The sequence below is a fragment of the Xiphophorus couchianus genome, chromosome 12, assembly GCF_001444195.1.
Source record: "Xiphophorus couchianus chromosome 12, X_couchianus-1.0, whole genome shotgun sequence".
Taxonomy (NCBI): Eukaryota; Metazoa; Chordata; class Actinopteri; order Cyprinodontiformes; family Poeciliidae; genus Xiphophorus; species Xiphophorus couchianus.
Window position 1 is genome coordinate 25800383 of NC_040239.1, and position 17544 is coordinate 25817926.

At 43.0% G+C, this 17544-nt stretch overlaps 1 protein-coding gene across 1 annotated transcript; it reads right to left on the minus strand.

The window, feature by feature from the left end:
* Positions 1 to 6914: 6914 nt before the first annotated feature.
* Positions 6915 to 11577, minus strand: lrrtm4l2 (leucine rich repeat transmembrane neuronal 4 like 2). The gene is made up of 2 exons (XM_028032658.1): positions 10848 to 11577; positions 6915 to 10423 (listed from the first exon to the last, which is right to left on the minus strand). Exons 1-2 carry the CDS (start codon positions 10849 to 10851, stop codon positions 8802 to 8804), a joined length of 1626 nt encoding a protein of 541 aa, XP_027888459.1. The 5' UTR covers positions 10852 to 11577; the 3' UTR covers positions 6915 to 8801.
* Positions 11578 to 17544: the final 5967 nt, after the last annotated feature.

Consider the following 17544-nt stretch of genomic DNA (forward strand, 5'->3'; position numbering starts at 1 on the left):
CAGTCCTTTTGTCGGCGCTGTTATATTTCTTATATGTGAAAAAGTTCCTTATGCTGAGCTCTTCATGGGTCTTCTGCCGCCCTCCACTTTCGCAGGAACAGAAGGATAAGGAGGTTTTTTTGCTTCTTTTTTTTTTTTTTGTCCCTGCCTCGAGTGTCTCCCAGGACATGCGACAAAAGGCTGCAATGCCTCGGTATTCGAATGAATTTTACAGGTGACATGCTCTGCACAAAAGGGAGCGCAACAAAGAGATCTTGTTGTGCAGCGCGGAGCACAGAACAACTTTTCTTCCTAAACTGTGACAACTTCCCTTTGAGTACTTTTATTCTTCATTGACTCTATTTTCATTAATCGTTTGGATTTAACAGCCCGGAACTCATTACTTCAATGTGCCAGCTTAAGGGTAATGCGCGTTGGATCCTTAAATTCATCTAGAGAGAAAGGAGGAAACTCGCCGGGTCCCTGGGACTCATTTTGTCCAATGTAAGGCTCGACGGCTCAATCATCCTTGAAGAGATTGGACGGCGGCCCCTCCACGGAAGCAGTAGGCCATAGAATTGTGAAATATGCTCAAGGACAGGAGCTGCGAGAATTTGTGGAACTTTAGAGTCGTCAGGATTATTGAGAAGCTGCGTGCCATTACATTCAAATGCGAGTCAAATTCATAGTGCTGCTGAGAAACCTGCCTGATTTAGCTCGAGTCCCGCCAGCCAGTTCACATAATCAATTTCATCATCTTTGAATACGGCGCACAAAGATTCCCAAGGCGGTTTCATTATGTACTCTGAAAGGTTTGGTTTTGCTTATTCGCTCAACTATTTTACACCGCTTAGTTCTGTTCGGGGTCACAGGAGGCCTGGAGCTAATCCCAGTGATCAAAGGGCCGGGTGAGTGGTGTGTCACAGAACACACGACAAACAACAAAATCACTGTCAATCCTGCAGATCAATTTAAAATACCCCAATTAATCAATATGTAAGCTTATGCTAAGAAACTGGAGGAAACCAATAAATACATGAGAACACACCATCCTGTCAACCACCAGTTGTAGATTCATGCGTCTAAGAGGTTACTGTGCCTTTTTTTAAAATCACATTAAGCCCCAAACATTCTTCTATTTTATTTGCATTCCATATGGTACATTAACACATTCTGTATTTTTATTATGTGAAAAAGTGAGGCATGCATTTTGTATCCAGCCCCATTTATTTTGATACATTTAAAGGAAAACCAGGACAACCAATTGCTTTCACAAGCCATCTAATTAGTAAATAGTTTTCCTGTTTATAATTTAATAAATCCATCTTTTAATTGTAAGACTGCGGGTTAGATTCAAGTTTCCTGCCCTACAGGACGTCGTTGTGCCCTTGGTCAAAGAGCTTGACCCCAAGTTGCACCCTTAGTTGCCTACAGATTGGTGTGTCTGTAGTGCAATTGAGTCAACTTGGGTACATGTTACTTGAAATGTGCTGCAAAAGTTTGTTTTTACTGATCACTTTAGGGGATAAACATCATCATGAAGAGCCAAAGAACACACCAGCTTAAAGCATGACTGCTAGAAAACAGTATCCTAAAACGTGAACCTCTCACTGGGGGTTCAGTCCATTGGCTGAAATGGAGAAAGTATGGTGCAACTTCAGACCTACCGACACTTGACTGTCTACCTAAACGGAGAAGACGAGTCAAAACGGTATTAATCAGAGAAGCAGCCAGAAGGTTCAGAAGGCGATTGCTGCAGCAATCACCTACCATGGTTTGGAGAATCTGTCAACAGTACAACTATTAGTTGTGCTCGCCGCAAATCTGCTGCTTATGGTGGATAGAGAAGGTTGTTGAAATATTCAAAGAGAGCCACTGCAAGCCCCTTTGGCAGTTTGCATCGTGTCACACGAGGGAGATGGAAAAACCTGTGGAAGAAGGTTCCAGATGGTAACTGTGGGCTTTCTGCGGGGATCCACAGCTCAGATGAAAGAATCTGTCAACTCCTATTTGCACGCGCCGCAGATCTCTCCTTCGTGAAAGAGGGGCAAGAACACATCTGCTCCTTAAAGAGTCCCACAAGTGATCCCACTTGCAGTTTGTTATAATCCGTGGTTATAAACCAACAGTACACATTCACCAGAACACTCCATAACCCCCACTGGAGGAAACATGGAGTTGGGACGGTCAAATTCTGGGAAGACCGTTCATCGGCACGGGACAAAGAAGCTGGTCAGAGATGATCTGAGATAAATACCAGTTAGAGGCTGACTTACAGTATATCTGGCTCTCAGATCCCAGTAGGACGACAACTTTGATCTTACAAGCCAGAGTTGTAGTGGATTGTTTTAGATCAAAGCTCAGTCACATGCTAGAGCGGCCCAGTCAAAGTTCACACCTGAGTTTAATTGAAAATCAGAGACAAGGCTTGAAAAGTGTTAAAAATGTTAAAGCTGATACTCAAAAAACGCTTGCAGAGAAAGGTGGTTCCACAAAATATTGAGTTAGGGACGCTGAATACAAATGGATCACGATATTTACTTTTTAATAGTTAAAAAAACTGAAAACCTTTTTAGCGCTACTATACAATTATTAACCGTATTTTAATGGTTTATTATATGAAATCCCAATAAGGAGTATTAGATTGTGATCTTATCATTTAAGTTTGTGGCTGGAAAGGGGCAAAATGTAAAAATTAAAATAAAAAGCGGAGAGAGTACGAACATTTTTGGAAAGCTGCTGAGGTTCGTCTCGGAACCAGATTCTGCTTATCAGGAAGTCCAATACACACAGTCTGCTGATGATGAATGGTGAAATGCCGCATTTGCTTTACAACGATGTTATTCTCTCATTAAATAACCAATCGTAACTGCTAGCAAAGACTTGCACACTTTCCAAAAATACCCAGTACATTTCCTACAGCAGCATGTGTTTTTTTTTTTTTTAAAGAATAAGACTCTGGTCACAGAGAGAGCTGGCCAGGAAACGCACCGTTCTCCTGCTGTATTTCCTGCCATGCTTTTATTGATTCTACATTTGGCCTTCCTCCACGCTCATCTGATTAGAATACTTCGTTCTATATGCCTCACGGTGTAACGATCTCTCCCGTGTCTCTGCGTGAGTTTTTGCAATATTTTTGCCCTCAGAGTTCTATTTGTGCATTGTTTTTTTTTGGCTCGGTCGATACCTGCAACACTCCCGCAATATTTCATCCCAAACAAATACCCTGCGTAATGATCAGCGGCATGCGGGACTACAGCGCTCTAATCAGCATTCCTCTCCCAGCTACACAACACCAAAAGGTTTCAAACCATAAGGAATTGCCTTTTCGTCAGCCACAATATGACAAGTCAAACACTAATTACAATATCTGCCAAAATTATACCAACAAATCATTTTTGCTCGTCTTATTACATTTTTCCCCTGATGGTTTCCCCAGTGGACCCTGAAAGAAATTCATCATTTATGCAAGAGCTGTGGCCTGAATTTATGGACATAAATTCTGTTGGCGGCGTGCCTCTCCCCCTGCCAGCTCGGAGCATAAAGAAAGCCTGAGTCATGTTTTAAATGTGGACTGTGGGAGATCATAAATCCTTATCGGAACAACCTTTGACCACTCAGAAACTCCAGGCGTGCGGCGCAGGAGGCCTGTGAGCCGCTGACGTAGCCGATAAGGAGCTGGAGGAATCGGAACGCTCGTTTATGGCTGAGAACCGTAAAGGACGCTCACGGCGGCCTGCTGTTTTCAGCTCCAGACGGCGCGGGCAAATTTTGTTTCCACTCCTAGGCAAAGACGTGCAACGAGTTTTAAAAAATTATAATAAAAAAGTGTTTTATTGTATCAGCATAAACCTACTCTGAGAAATGCACGTTAGAAATAATTGTTTTTCATGGTGGAATAGTTTTTGGCAGACGCTACCCGCTTAGATAAGGGAGCATTCAGTCTTCCTCGCAACATTTCACAAGGTTAACCAGGCGGATTATTCTGCGATCTCTCTAGATCAACCTGGACTTTTCTCTTACGTTCTCTTCAGCTTACTCCACTCGTTTTCTGTAGGATGAACAACTGGGGACTGAGACGGCCTAAGTTGTGGATCATTATCCATCTGAGGACAATTTGGAGAGACAAGAGTCATGTTTTTGGACTTTGGGAGGAAGCTGGATTACCTGTAGAGAACCCACGCATGCACAGGGAGAACATGCAAACTCCGCGCAGAGAGACACCAGGCCGGGATTCAAACCCACGACCTTCTTGCTGCATGACAACGGTGCTACTAACTGCGTAGCCATTGTAATCTAAAGTCCCAATACATTTTCTGTTAAGAGTTCATCAGGTTTTTATTTCAAATCCTCCACTGTTTCAACAAATTAATTTCATGCAATTTGAGAAGACGTCTTTGAAAGAGGAAAAGAGGCCGACGGCATCACAGATTTTGTACCATATGTTTTCATCTGCTCATTCTCGGGTTGGTCTCATAACCTGCACAGAGTGTTCGTTGTCGTCCTTCATCCAACAAAAGTTAAGCTAAACTGCCATGGAGATCTGCAGACTCCACCTGCTTACACTTGTGTTAGTACAATATAAAAAAGGTTTTTTTTTCCTAGAAGAACCACTGCCACTTAGATAGTGACTAATGGTTGTCACGGAGACGTGGTGGCCACCCTTCGTCATTCTCCATCAGTGAGCAGTGGACTTTTTTTTTTTTCCACCTTCATACCCTCATTTTCTCTACTGAGCAAGATAACTATGCTTTCCTTTTCAAGAAATCGATGCTATTTTCACGTCACATTTATGCAGCAGGGAAAGTAGGAATTCATTATAAAAATGCTTCTCTTAATTAATTTTCAAGGGATTGTTGGGGTAGCAGCTGGGTCATCTATAGCCTTTAACAAGTAAACACTGACGTTATGGAGTATTGCTTTCTCTAATCAATAAATGGCCTTGAGGTAAAAGTTGCATTATTTTCAAGTTTCTACATCCACAATGGGTCTTAACACATCTTTACCAAGGCCGCCAACAAATACGTCCAAGTCTATAGAGTAGAACACGTTCACGTATAATGTTCCCCGCTCTAAATGAACAAGTAATTGGAGCGGGGAGAAAAGGTCGCAGCAAGGTGGACGATAACTAAATTACAGCTAACCCTTCTCGACCTCGGCCGCACCGCCTCCACTCTCTCCTTCATGTTCCCGCGCCAGAGCGACTCTTCTCGCCCCGAGAGGTAGAACCGTGGCTTGTCTACGCCACGGTTCCCGCATGTTTCTGTATCCGAATCGGTTTCATGTCGTCCCACAGAAAAAAAACAACAACAAAACAAAGAAAGACATCTGCCACTTAAGCTCCTCTGGCTCTGAAAGCAGAACCTAAAAGTTTAAACCCGCTCGTTTCCAGGCTCTCCTCTCCAGAGTCCAAGGTGGAGCGTGTAATCCACTTGTGGTGGGTCGAATGAACATTTCCATCGGGGATTTAGGAGAACCAGAGGAGCTTGCAGGAGAAAAGCAGCGAAGGGAGGTGTGTTGGAACCACGACAGCCGAAATGTGGGACGTTCAGGCAAAAAGGCATGGATTGAAAGGCATTTCTTTCTTTCCACACAGTGGCTCTTATATGTGTGCATACCCTCTGTTAAGTTTATTTTTTTTAATGTAAAAAAATAATAAAAAAAAAAAAAAAAGACACCATGATAAATAGTTTTAAAACTATTTTCACCTTTTAATGTGACCTTAGCTTTGTACACTTAATCATAAAAACGAAGCAATCTGTCAGGGCGAGGGTTTGGTACATGAAAAATTTTAAAAGCAGGAGGAACCCGGTTACATAAGAGTGAACATCCTTAAACTAACGCTTTGTTGAAGCACCTTTTTATTTAATTTCAGCTTGCAGACTGCTCTCTCAGCACCCTACATCTTCTGCCGCTAATATTTGCCCAGATGCTCTGTTATATTTAGTCCGGCGCTCTGCCTCTGCCATCCTGACTCATTAGTCTTCTTCTTTCTGGTGGAGCCATTGTTTCGTACGCGTGTTTGGGCTCGTTTTGATGGGCAAACGTGAGAGCTCTCTTCACCTTTAGCTGATTTTGAGTCAAAATGGACCCAAAACCTCCAGAACTTCTTAATCAGTCTTGACAAAAAAAAAAAAAAAAAAAACACCCAACAATTTCATAAGAAGAAAAGTAACACCACAGCATGATGCTGCCACCATCATGCTTCATTGTGGGGACGGTATTGGTTTTTTTTTTGTTGTTGTTTTTGGTGTCGCACAGCGAAAGGTTCAAGTTTGGGTTCACCCCACCATTAGTTGTTTTACCAGAGATTTTAACCAGGCCAACATATTTTCATCTGTCTATCAGCCATACTTAATCACACAAATAGAAATGTTAGTTTTGACTGGAACGTTTTAACTTACTTTTGCTTTTGGAGCTTTGTTCGCAGTTTAGTCATCTGCTGCGGTGTTGTGTAAAGTTGGTGAATGATGTCATAGCGATATGACAAAGTATATAAATAAAGTATAAGTAAACACAAGCTTAACCAAACAGTGTCAATGTCTTCCTGATTCTGGTTCTAGCAAGTATAAAACCTCAATAAACTGTTTGTAAATATTTCAGTCCCGACAACAAGGTTATATTAAAAGTTTTATTTCTTACATGTAAGTTGAAGAATTTGAACATAAGGTTTTGTTCTGCGTGGTATTGTTGTACCACACATCTTAGAAAATGAAACTTCAGCTTGTCATCACGCAAGAAACCATGCTGTCTGCTATTTCAATACATGTGACCTCTGTCAAGAGGTCACACCGGCCCCATACCGGTCATTTCTCCTTTCCACAAAATTTAAATTAGATCTCACTGGATATAGATACCTTAAATATTTAACCTCATTTTCATTCTAGTGAACATTTCTGCTGTTTTATTGAGTTCTTGTCATTCCGCATGTTTTCTTTTTTTCCAGGAAAATGTTCATAAGTGATTTTCAGCCACAAAGTTGACAGAGAAATGGAGGAGACTGTGTTTACATGTGGAGAGAGAACAGAACGGGAGGGAAATGGCATATGACCAGGGTAGAGACATTTTTAAGAGACCTAAGATCTTATTATTTATTATTTTTTACAAATTACAATTAAATTTGAAAGCTATAAGAGGCTTCTAGACAACAAAACAATTAGTTTTTGTAAGTGGGGGGTAAGGCTCTACTGCAGTACAACCAGAACGCAACAGGAAGTCCTATAACTCTTCCAAGTGTTGCTGTAATCCTCTTGGCAGCCCCCCATCTCCCCCCTCCCCTGCTGTTGTTTTATTAAATGTGTCGCTTATTTTGCAATTAATCTCCTCAGTTGTTGATGAGTTTATTCAGTGGACCATGGCATACAGACATTGCGGTGTAATTTTTGGTACCTTCAGAGATCCATTTGATCCTCTGTGACCTCTCTCTGGAAATGAGAGCTTGAGCTAACAGAGGCAAACGAGGAAACATCAGCAAAATCCTACCGGGACAGATGAACATCATCTCGATTTAATCCGATTCATAACAACATAAAGTTGATGTGCATCTTCATGCTGAGATGAAACCAAAAGGTGCGTATTAGGTTGATGGTGTGCAAACTTATGCAACCGGGCTATTGCACTTTTCTCCTTGTTATATTTTTCCTCTCTTTCTTCAGCCGAACTGATATGCATCAAATTAAAGGCTTCACCTCAAGTGTACACACTCAACCAGAGTGTGTACACTTCTGCCACTGCTCCTCTCATGAATGGGTAAAATAAAGCCTTTTTTTTCTGTCTTTGTGATTTCTTTTTCTTTTGCTTGTTTTCCTCCCATCAACCGTCAGTGTTTCTTTTAATTTGTACAGTCAAGAACACACATAATATATATCTTTACACAAACGATGCATAAATATTAATGACAGCAATAATAAATACAAAACTTGATATGAAAATTAACGCTGTTACCCCTCTCACACTCACTCACACACGCCCACACACACACACACACACACAGTCATCCAAGGCCTTAACTGGACCTGACACATTTGTACATCTCAGTCCTGAGGTTAGTCTCACGAGCTTTAAATATCCCTCATTTGGGTCGATTGTGACGATACAAACGGAAAACGTACACATTTTCTTTTATCCGTTCAGACAGATCATCTCCCATGGAAGAGAAGCATCTTTAATAAGGAGAGTGGCTTCATGCAAATGATGCTCTCTTTGTGATTGCCCCCCACCCCTCATCATACACACGCACACACACACACCCCATACACACACTGGGTACGGCTGCTACGGCTGAGCCCGTCTGCCAACTGTGGAATAACTCAACCGGACTAATGCTATCTGTGAGAAGAAGGTGCAGAGCTGTTACTCGTCTGACCAGATGGCAACAGGACGCACTCGCACACGTACAGACTCACAGAGCGCACATGTCCTAAATGCTTTATGAGCTACATGATTGGAACCGAATGAGTAAGTAAAAACAGTGGCTTTGTAGGTTCACGAGAGTATGCTCCGACTGAGAACAAGGTCAGTCTCTCCGCAGAGCCCATTTGTACCGCAGCAGATGTCCCGTCGTGAGTTTGGACCGTACACGGCTAATCCCACCACTCCTTCCATGTCAGTCGGGGTGATAATTAGCTCCGAATACATCTTCCCATTCAATTCATCCTTTCTGCGCACATCGTGGTGCCAAAAGCCCCAAGTATTTCCTTCAGCGCTGCAGACTATCTGCTTGCATCAGAGATAAAGCCTCCTTATCTTCCAACAGAGAAAAATTTAAAATCCATTTATCTCCGCTCGGAAACGAGACCGCATGTCTCCTAAAGGCGGAGCACTCACACCTCGCACTCTATGGATCCTGAAATGGTGCACGTGCACGGCCTGTTTTCATTCACCAACGAGTCCAGCGCCTCCGAGTTGGAGTGGTAAGTCAGGTAGTACTCCTGCAGCTGAGAGTTCAGGTCCTGTTCCTGCTTGCGGGCCTTTTTCCTGCGCTTATGGTTGACTGAGTGCTCCTGCAGCTGCCTCATGGTGTTGGGGTAGCGCCTCCACGAGACGTAAATAACCAGCAGGATCAATGCCACTGACAGGAACAGGGCTACGCTGCCTGCAATGATTTTATGGAAAGCCATATGTTCAAACTGCAGCTCTGGGATAAATGGCGTGGAGGTCTGTGGCGAGAAGGGGGGCATAGAGCTGAGGGTGCTGGGATCCGCCATCTTTATGTGTGTCCCGGCAGGACTCAGAGGAGATGGGGTATGTTTCTGTGGCGGCGGTGATGGACGAGTCAGGGCCGGGACTCCGGTGGCCGCCGGCCAAACCGTGACACTCACGGCTTGGGTGGAGGTTAGAATGACCACAGTTGTGGTCGAGAATATGTTTGCAGCGTCTGCGCATATCGAGTGGTTCCTGACCACGTCCACCACCCTTTCGCCCTGCGTGGCCTTGGGGCCGCTGCAAATCATGTTGATGTCTTTGGGGTCCCTGAAAGTCCGGAGCCACCCCATGAGGGGGCAGATGCTGGGGCTGCAGTCCCAGGCGTTGCCCGCCAGGCTGATTGTGGTCAGGGCGGTCCACGCCTCCACCACCTCCACGGGAACGCTGCTCAGCTTGTTAGTTTCCAGGTTAAGCGTCTGCAAGCTCGGCATGCAGCGGAAGACGTCCGGCTCCAGCGTTTGGATTTCGTTCCCGGAAAGATCCAGCTTTTGCAGTTTCGGCCAGGTCCAAGGAACCCCTTGGCTTATCGACCGGATCCGGTTCCACGCCAGGTAGAGCGCCTGGAGGTTGGTAAGGCGTGGGAAAATGTAGAAATTAATCCGGGAGAATTGATTGTGTTCCAAATGTAGCTCTCTCAGCTTGAAGAGCCCCAAAAACGTGGTGCGAGTGAGGCTGTGCAAGCGGTTGTAACCCAAGTCCAAAAACTCCAAGCTGCGGCATTCCAGAAACGTGCGAATGAGGATCTGCTTCAGCCCGTTAGATCTGAGGTGCAGATTCTGCAGCTTGCGCAGCCCGTAGAAATAGCCCGGCTGCAGAGACTGCAGCTGATTATAGGAAAGGTCCAGATTTCTCAGGTTTGGTATGGCACTGAACGTGTTGTTGTGCAGAAAGCTCAGCTTGTTGGAGCTCAGGATCAGCTCCTTCAGCCTGCGCACGCCGTGGAAGGCTAAGGCGTCGATGCTGTGGATGGAGTTGTGGTCCAAGTAGAGCCAGATGAGCTGATTGAGCTGGGCGAACTGGTATGGCAGCAGAACCAGCAGGTTGTTATAGCGCAGAGACAAGCCCTGGCACCCCGTCGTGATGTTTATTGGAATGTCTTGGAAGATGCCGGACTCGCAATAAACAATCTTTCCTTCACAGCGACAACTCGCGGGGCACATCCTCTCCCCCTTGCTGAGCAGCAGCAGAGCAGCTGCCTGCAGAAGAAGACAAGATAACCTCCAGTCCAACATCACAGAACCTGTTGGGGGTAGAGTGGGGCACAGGCAATCAAAGGGATGACTCAGTTTCTGAAAATGCATGCAACAACATGGATTGAATGAGTAAAGGTAGGACTTTCATTTCCTCAGACAGTGGATATGCTCTGGGTAACAGCTTGAGGTCTGTTTTCGAGACCTGCTTCATTAAGAAATGTTCGCAGGTACTTTTACTATTTACAGATGCATGTATGAAGACAAGTTAGAGATGAATGTAGTTTTGATTAAGCGAACAGGTTTATTCAAAAAACAGTTTTTCTAGCAGAAAAATACTGGCAACGAATAGAGACAGACTCATTATAGTAGAAATCTTTCAGTTGAAGCTGATCACAGCTGTCGTCCTGGCTACAAGGAGACTGAAGAGACTGAAACTGTGTCACTAAAACAGTGAAGAACTGAATGACTTACCCATTATCACTGAATAAAGGAGTAATCCTCCGGGGGAAGGAGAGGAAAAAAATGGATTAGGAGCGTTTTTTATTTTTTAAACTGGTCTCAGTCAGTCTGCGCAGCTGCAGGGGTCGGTCCGCATACTGAGCACTTGCACTTGGGGAGCAGACGCAAGTTTCTCCGCAGCGGTCAGAGCCGCGCCGGGTCCTATGGGTGACGCTTCGGAAAGGGGGACGCTGTCTCACTTGGCTCGTAGTTGGACCCGCCGCTCCACTTCAGTCCGCCGTGCTCGCAGTTACCCATTTGAGCGCCAGTGGACTGATGCACATCACCCCCTCCTCCTCCTCTCTGCGCTCTCTTTCCCTCCTGCCTCTCTTTACCTCACTCCTTTCTCGGAGGCGTAGGCGTCCTCAAGAACCTAAGCTTACAAATGATGATGGGTTTCTGCCATGGAAAATCCTGCCATTAACTAATTATTGCTAGCAGTGTTTATCAGTTTCATTGGATTGCTGCTGGTGTTTTTAGGGATGTTGAATTTAAATGTGGACCGTGCCCTTTGGTATGAAGGGTGAAATAAAACAGTTTTTCAGGGATTTTCTTCTGAATCTTAATAGATTTAGTTCATTTTTCGGATGTTTGCCAGAAGGCCAATCACAGTGTTGATCTGCTGTGATTGGATTTAATTACAGGAGCAGTACTATGTGAGATTGACTTTTTTTTTCATGTTATAACATTATTCCCTCATCATAAACATACCTGGAGTGTTGCCTTGATTCCTTAATGCATGCTAATCTACCATAGCAACCATTCAGCCGTGCAAAACGCCTGGGTTGACCTAGCTCCGCCTTGGAGGACAAAGCTCCTCTTGGAAGCTGCAGTTTCCAAGCTTCCGCCTCACAGAGCAGTGCTTCCTCTTCTACTCCCCTACTCAGCTCCTTCAGACTAGCCAGCAGCAATTAGCAAACACCTGATGGAACTGTGCGTCTGGTGAGCTCATTATATGAGCTACTTCTCAGTGCGACGCTCATAGAAATATTGTGAAGTGGTTAGCAGAGGAGCGATGTTGTGACGACTTCCTGTAGGCGGAGTTTCAGAAAGAGCAAGAGGGTCTTAAAGAGACAGAGACACAATTTCAAGGCGTTAAATTACAAAGCAAAATTTATTTTAAGACATATTTGATGTATACCGCATTTTAATAAAAAAAAACTGAAGGTAACATAGTTACTTCATTGTGCCACAAAATGTGGCTGGAAAACGTGTACTACTGTCCCTTTAAAATATGTGACCCAGATTGATTGACCAGACTGAAAAGGGCCTCATCATTCTTCCCAGATCGCCATTTTCAACTGTACAAAATAAACACAACTGGTTGAAGCAAATGTATTTTGTGAAGAGGTATAGGATAGAATAGAAAATCCATGCACACTCTCATATGTTAGAGCAAGCAGCTTAGCGTATTTAGCTAACCTAACAGTCAAGCAAAAATCAAGAATGGACAAGAATGCAGAAATTTGTGCAAGAAACATCTGTTGATGGTAAAACAAATTATTCTTTATGTGTTTATTTAGTGTGTTGTGGTCAGTGTCAGGTGGAGGAACCAACATTTTTAGAGCATATGACATATTAGCTATTAAAATTATATCAGTTAGCACCAACGTTAGCTTCTCTTTCTACATCTTAATACAACTGAGGACGCTGGTTGAATCAGCCATTACACGCTTGTCTAGCCTAGTAGAGTAAGGCTGATATGTTTATTTGTGCTGTGAATGAATCAGCATAGTTAAACTCCGTCTCAGTTTAGCAACAGCTCTAATGCTAATGCTAATGCTAATTCTGGTGAAACTTGGTGAAAAGTTACACCTTTCCTGGGTTTGTGGGTTATCTCTGTGTACTCCAGTCTCCCATAACAACGACATGTGTTAGCTTAGCTTATTTCAACATGTCCCTTAGGAGTGGGGATGTGCTTGTCTTTTCTGCCCATTGACAGGGACGTCTTCAACGATCAAAGCAGTGTTGACCCTCTCTGCGACCTTGTGAGGATCAAGCAACATAACAGTAGAGAAGCTATAAAAAAAGAGATGCTTTTAAAACCCGTTATAATCTCTGTCACACTGTTCCCTCTGTGCAAAAGTCTTTTTAGAGAAATGCCAGAGAAAGTGCTGGAGCATATGGAGCATAGAGTTATGCTTGTTTCTATGTGCTGTGTGTGTGTGTGTATGTGTGTGTTTCTTTTGCTCCCTGATTGCAAAAAGGGCACATTTGGCTGTTTGGAAATATTTCTGATGGCAAAAATAGATTCTCACTGCTTTGAAATGAAATGAGCACCAGTCAGCCCTTTTATTAATTTCAGACTGGCTTCAACAGTGAGAAAGCTACAAGCAGTATGTCTGGCTTTCTACTAGAACAAATAGCCTGACTAATTACCCAAATAATGTGATCTTGTTATACTTGTGCCGTTCTAAAAGGTGCAGCGCTCCAATTCCTTATTTTTGCTTTGAGTCACGCATTAAAATAGCAATAAACAAAGGTTTTAAAAGCCATTGTAATCATAATAATAAACACGCTATAATATTTTCAGCAGCAGAAGGGATAATTGCTGCTTTTAGTTTCCAAATAAAATAAATTATATCCTTCAATAAATTTCCATTTAAGATTTTTTGGGGGAAAAAAAACAAATATAGTGGAAACCCAGCATGCAGCTGCAAAGTTTATTATTCTGTCTCTCATCATTTACAATATATGCATGGGTGCATGTTAAAATTTTAATTATCTGTATTTTACTCAAATATTATTTGTTTGGTAATCTAAATTGCGTATTATTCGTCAACCGTCACTTTAAGGTTAAGGCCTTGGACTGTGTTGATCCACAGCGTTCCACTCCGAGGCTCCAGCCTCCTGGGGGGACAAAATGTAGGGCTTCATATCCAGTCTCCTTAGAACAGAAGAAGAAGAAAAGCCCTGAAAAGAAAGCATACAGTGATTTTTCAACAGAAAACCAATGCTGTTTTATGTTCTTGTTGTTCCCAAAAGCTATATGCTATATGATTCAACTGGAGGGGCGGGGGCGGAGTGGTAGTAGATCTTTTCTAACTGCATTTCACAAAACAAAACAAAACAAAAAAAACACGAGCAGCACAATTTCGTTGCTTTTTTTCTTCTTCTTCTTCTTCTTCAACCATCATTTTCTTTATTTGCTGTGGTGCCATTCTTGGACAGAGAAAATTATTCTCACTCTTTAGTGTGAGAATAAGCTCCAGATGTCTGCAGGGAGCATTCACATTCCTGGCTGCCCCAAATAATATTTATGCCACGCGGTGCATTGGACTGGAAAGTATCAATTAGGTCCCAACGTTAAAATATTAAGTCACATTAAGTCTAATTTATTTTTATTTTATTTTTGTTTTTTGCATTAAAAACCTAACCCTGGTTCAGACCAACCATCCGACCTTGACCAAAGCTTAGCTAGATGACACAACTGAGGTCGTTTGAAACCTCAGCAGTTTTTAGAGTCAACACACTGAGCAACCATAATGATGATGATGATGGTGATAATGATGACAGCTAAAATAGGTGGTAGCAGATTCTCAATTTACGGCTCATTTCTCCGTTACCAGTCATTCGGCACCGATAATTAACACTTGTTGCACCTATTAGAGTGGCGTCAAAGCCTAATTATGCAAACAGCCTCCGTGTGATGGAGACGAGCAGTTCGCACCTCTGTCTGTCTGTGATGCGATGCCATGAGATCATGCACTAAACAGTGTTTAAACCAATAGCCTGAATTAACAGAACGCGTCAGACTGTGCCGCCCTCGGAGTCTGCCGGCAGACAGAGACGGTTCTCATTATGATCCGTTCCATCCTCATCCTCCACACTTTGTTCACCCTGCTTCAAAACAGACTCTGGGAAACGTCATTGGACAGCTTTCCACGTCAAACAATGTGGTAACAGCGACCCCCTGTGCTCACAATGTGAAATTACTTGGTTTTTTGTTAGGTTTTTTTTTTTTTTTAAATTGGTGATACCGAGCCACAACTCTGTGACCTCAGAAATGTCAAAGCTGAAAGCATCCAGCTTTGTTTTTAGCTTGAGGATTTAATCATGATGGATTTACACGGGTTTGAGGTGGAGAGAGAGAAAGAGAGAGGCGGGGGTTGCTCTCTGCCAAACGAAAACTTAGCGTACCGTAGCCTATGTGGGTCTGCGTAATGAAAAGGTGAGTTTGCCTCTCCTGCTCCCGGAGCATCTCAGCGGGAGAGGATGCGAGATCGTTCAGTGGCTCCCAGACGTATGTAGACGCGCCCGCCGGTAATTGAATGTCAAATAAAATCCGCTCTTCAAAAGGGGTGGGGGGACTGAGGAGGGCAGCGAGGCTCACACGTGTTTGAGGAGAATCACATGCCATTCAAACTTCTTCTCTTCAAGAGTGGGAGAGAGGAGGTGTTGCTTGAAATCGGCGCTGCGCAGAGAGGATCCGCGGTATAGTCAGTGCGCAGAGGATGGGAGGGGAGTGCGTCGCGTTCGCCGTCTGATCAGGCGTCAGCGCTACAAACACGTTATCAGCTGGATATCATGTTGAATGTGAAAACTGGAAACGTGACTCCTCGTGTCCGCAGGCTGTCAAAAACAGACAAAGTGATCATTTTCATGGATGACAACCACTATCATTTGCCGTCAAACGCAGGTGACAAGCCTCTCAGCTTATCCTATAGGAAGGCATAATGTGTGCTTACCTCAATAAAACCAACCAAACAAAAATAAAAGCCAACGTCTATTACTTGTTCATTTTAAACCCACTTCGGGCCTAAAATGTACACCTACCAGGCATAACATTATGTCTACTGACAGGTGAAGTGAGTGATGCTGATTATATCTTTGCACCTGTTGGAGGACGAGATCTGCAGTGCTGCCAAAAAGTGTTTACCCATTTACAGACTTTTTCTCTTTTAGTTTTTTTTTCTTCTTCTTTTCACACCTAAATGTGTCGGATCATCAAACTTATTTATATATCAGGCAAAGATTATGTCAGTAAATAAAAAAAAATTGAAAAACCCTGTAGTTTTCGGCTGTTTATAAAGCAAGAAAATCATCCACATCAACCTCGCCCCATGTGAAAAAACAATTGCCCTTGTTGCAGTAAAACTTGCCCTCAGGTGTGCGTGATAATTGGTACTAAGCCTTTTATATCCATGTAGTTGAATCTTTTTAGCTCTATTTGCAGTGGGGTTTTTTTTTTTTTTTTTTTTGGCCCACTCTTCTTTGTGGAATTGTTTAAAACTTGGCCTGGGTTTTCAGGGATGAGCATCTCGTTAAAGGTCGTTTTTCTGCCCTCACTTTGAGTAGCTAGCTCCTTGGTTTTGTTTGTTGCCTTTAGTTACTGGTGTGCTTCAGGTCGGCCACTTTCACGATTTTCTGATAGAGAGCAGAATTTATTGGCCCGCCGTCAATCACAACTAGTCATCTTGCAGCAAAGGAGCAGTAAGCCGTCACACTACCACCTCCATGTTTGACTGTTGGTGTGATGTTCTTTACCGAAATGTATCACAGGATGCAAACAAAACAAACTTTGCCGGACAATGATTTGTCCAAGTAACTATTGCGACAAACAATAATGTTGTTTTGAGCTCATTTTTATGTAATATATTGTTAGAAGTTGTTCTCATCTTAACTTGTCTTTGAGTTATTTTGTGTTATGTGTTCATGTTTTCTGCGACAGACTGGCGACCTGTCCAGGGTGTACCCCGCCTCTCGCCCGGAACGTAGCTGGAGATGGGCACCAGCAACCCTCCCGACCCCATTAGGGACAAGGGTGAACAGAAAATGGATGGATGGATGGATGTTCATGTTTTCTAATTTACTTTGAAAGGCACAGCTGCAAGTTCTGTGTCCTGTCACTTTCTGTTTAGGTGCATGTTGTACTGCTGTTGTCCACTGGGGGCAGTGAGAGCGAGTTCTTGTGTGTAGGCAGCACAGTTCTAACAAAACAGAAGAAGTTAAAACCTGAACGTCAGCAATAAAGCGAACACAGCTATCTGACGAAAAGAAACACGAGTACTGAACAAAAAAACGCGACATTTATTTATGATGACATGATAACACTAATCTGGCCCATAAACTTTAACTTAGTAAAGAACACTTAAATATGGACCTGGGAGATATTTAAAATATCTAAAATACAACAACCAAAATCAGTAAATAAAATGGAGATAAAAAACCTACATGCAACCAAAACCATAATTAAAAAAGAACATTATGTCTCTGTAAATAAAAAATATTAATCACCAGAATGACAATTATGCAGCTCAGTTTAATTCACCATACGAATTCATTCTTGTACTGTTCTGACTTTGTTCTCGTAATGTTACAGCTTTACTCCCTCAATTTCACGACTTTACTCTCAATTTGACCACTTTGTTCTAGCAACTGCACTACTTCCATTTTATTAGCGTGGCCCTAACTCTCTGTCGTTAACAGTCTGGATGAAATATTCTAGTCAGTCCCCAGAATATTTTCCTAAAGAAAATTAGTCATCGATGGCCGAAAGTGAGGATTTTCTAATAGCCTGTAAGAGTCAATTGTAGTCAGTGAGTGAAATTGAACTTGCCTTTTTCCCACAGGCGCTGTTCTAAACTCAACCATAAAAATCCCCCAACATTTACTGTGGTTTCTTCTTGCAGAGAAGTCAACAACCCTCTACTGCACATGTGTCAAACTC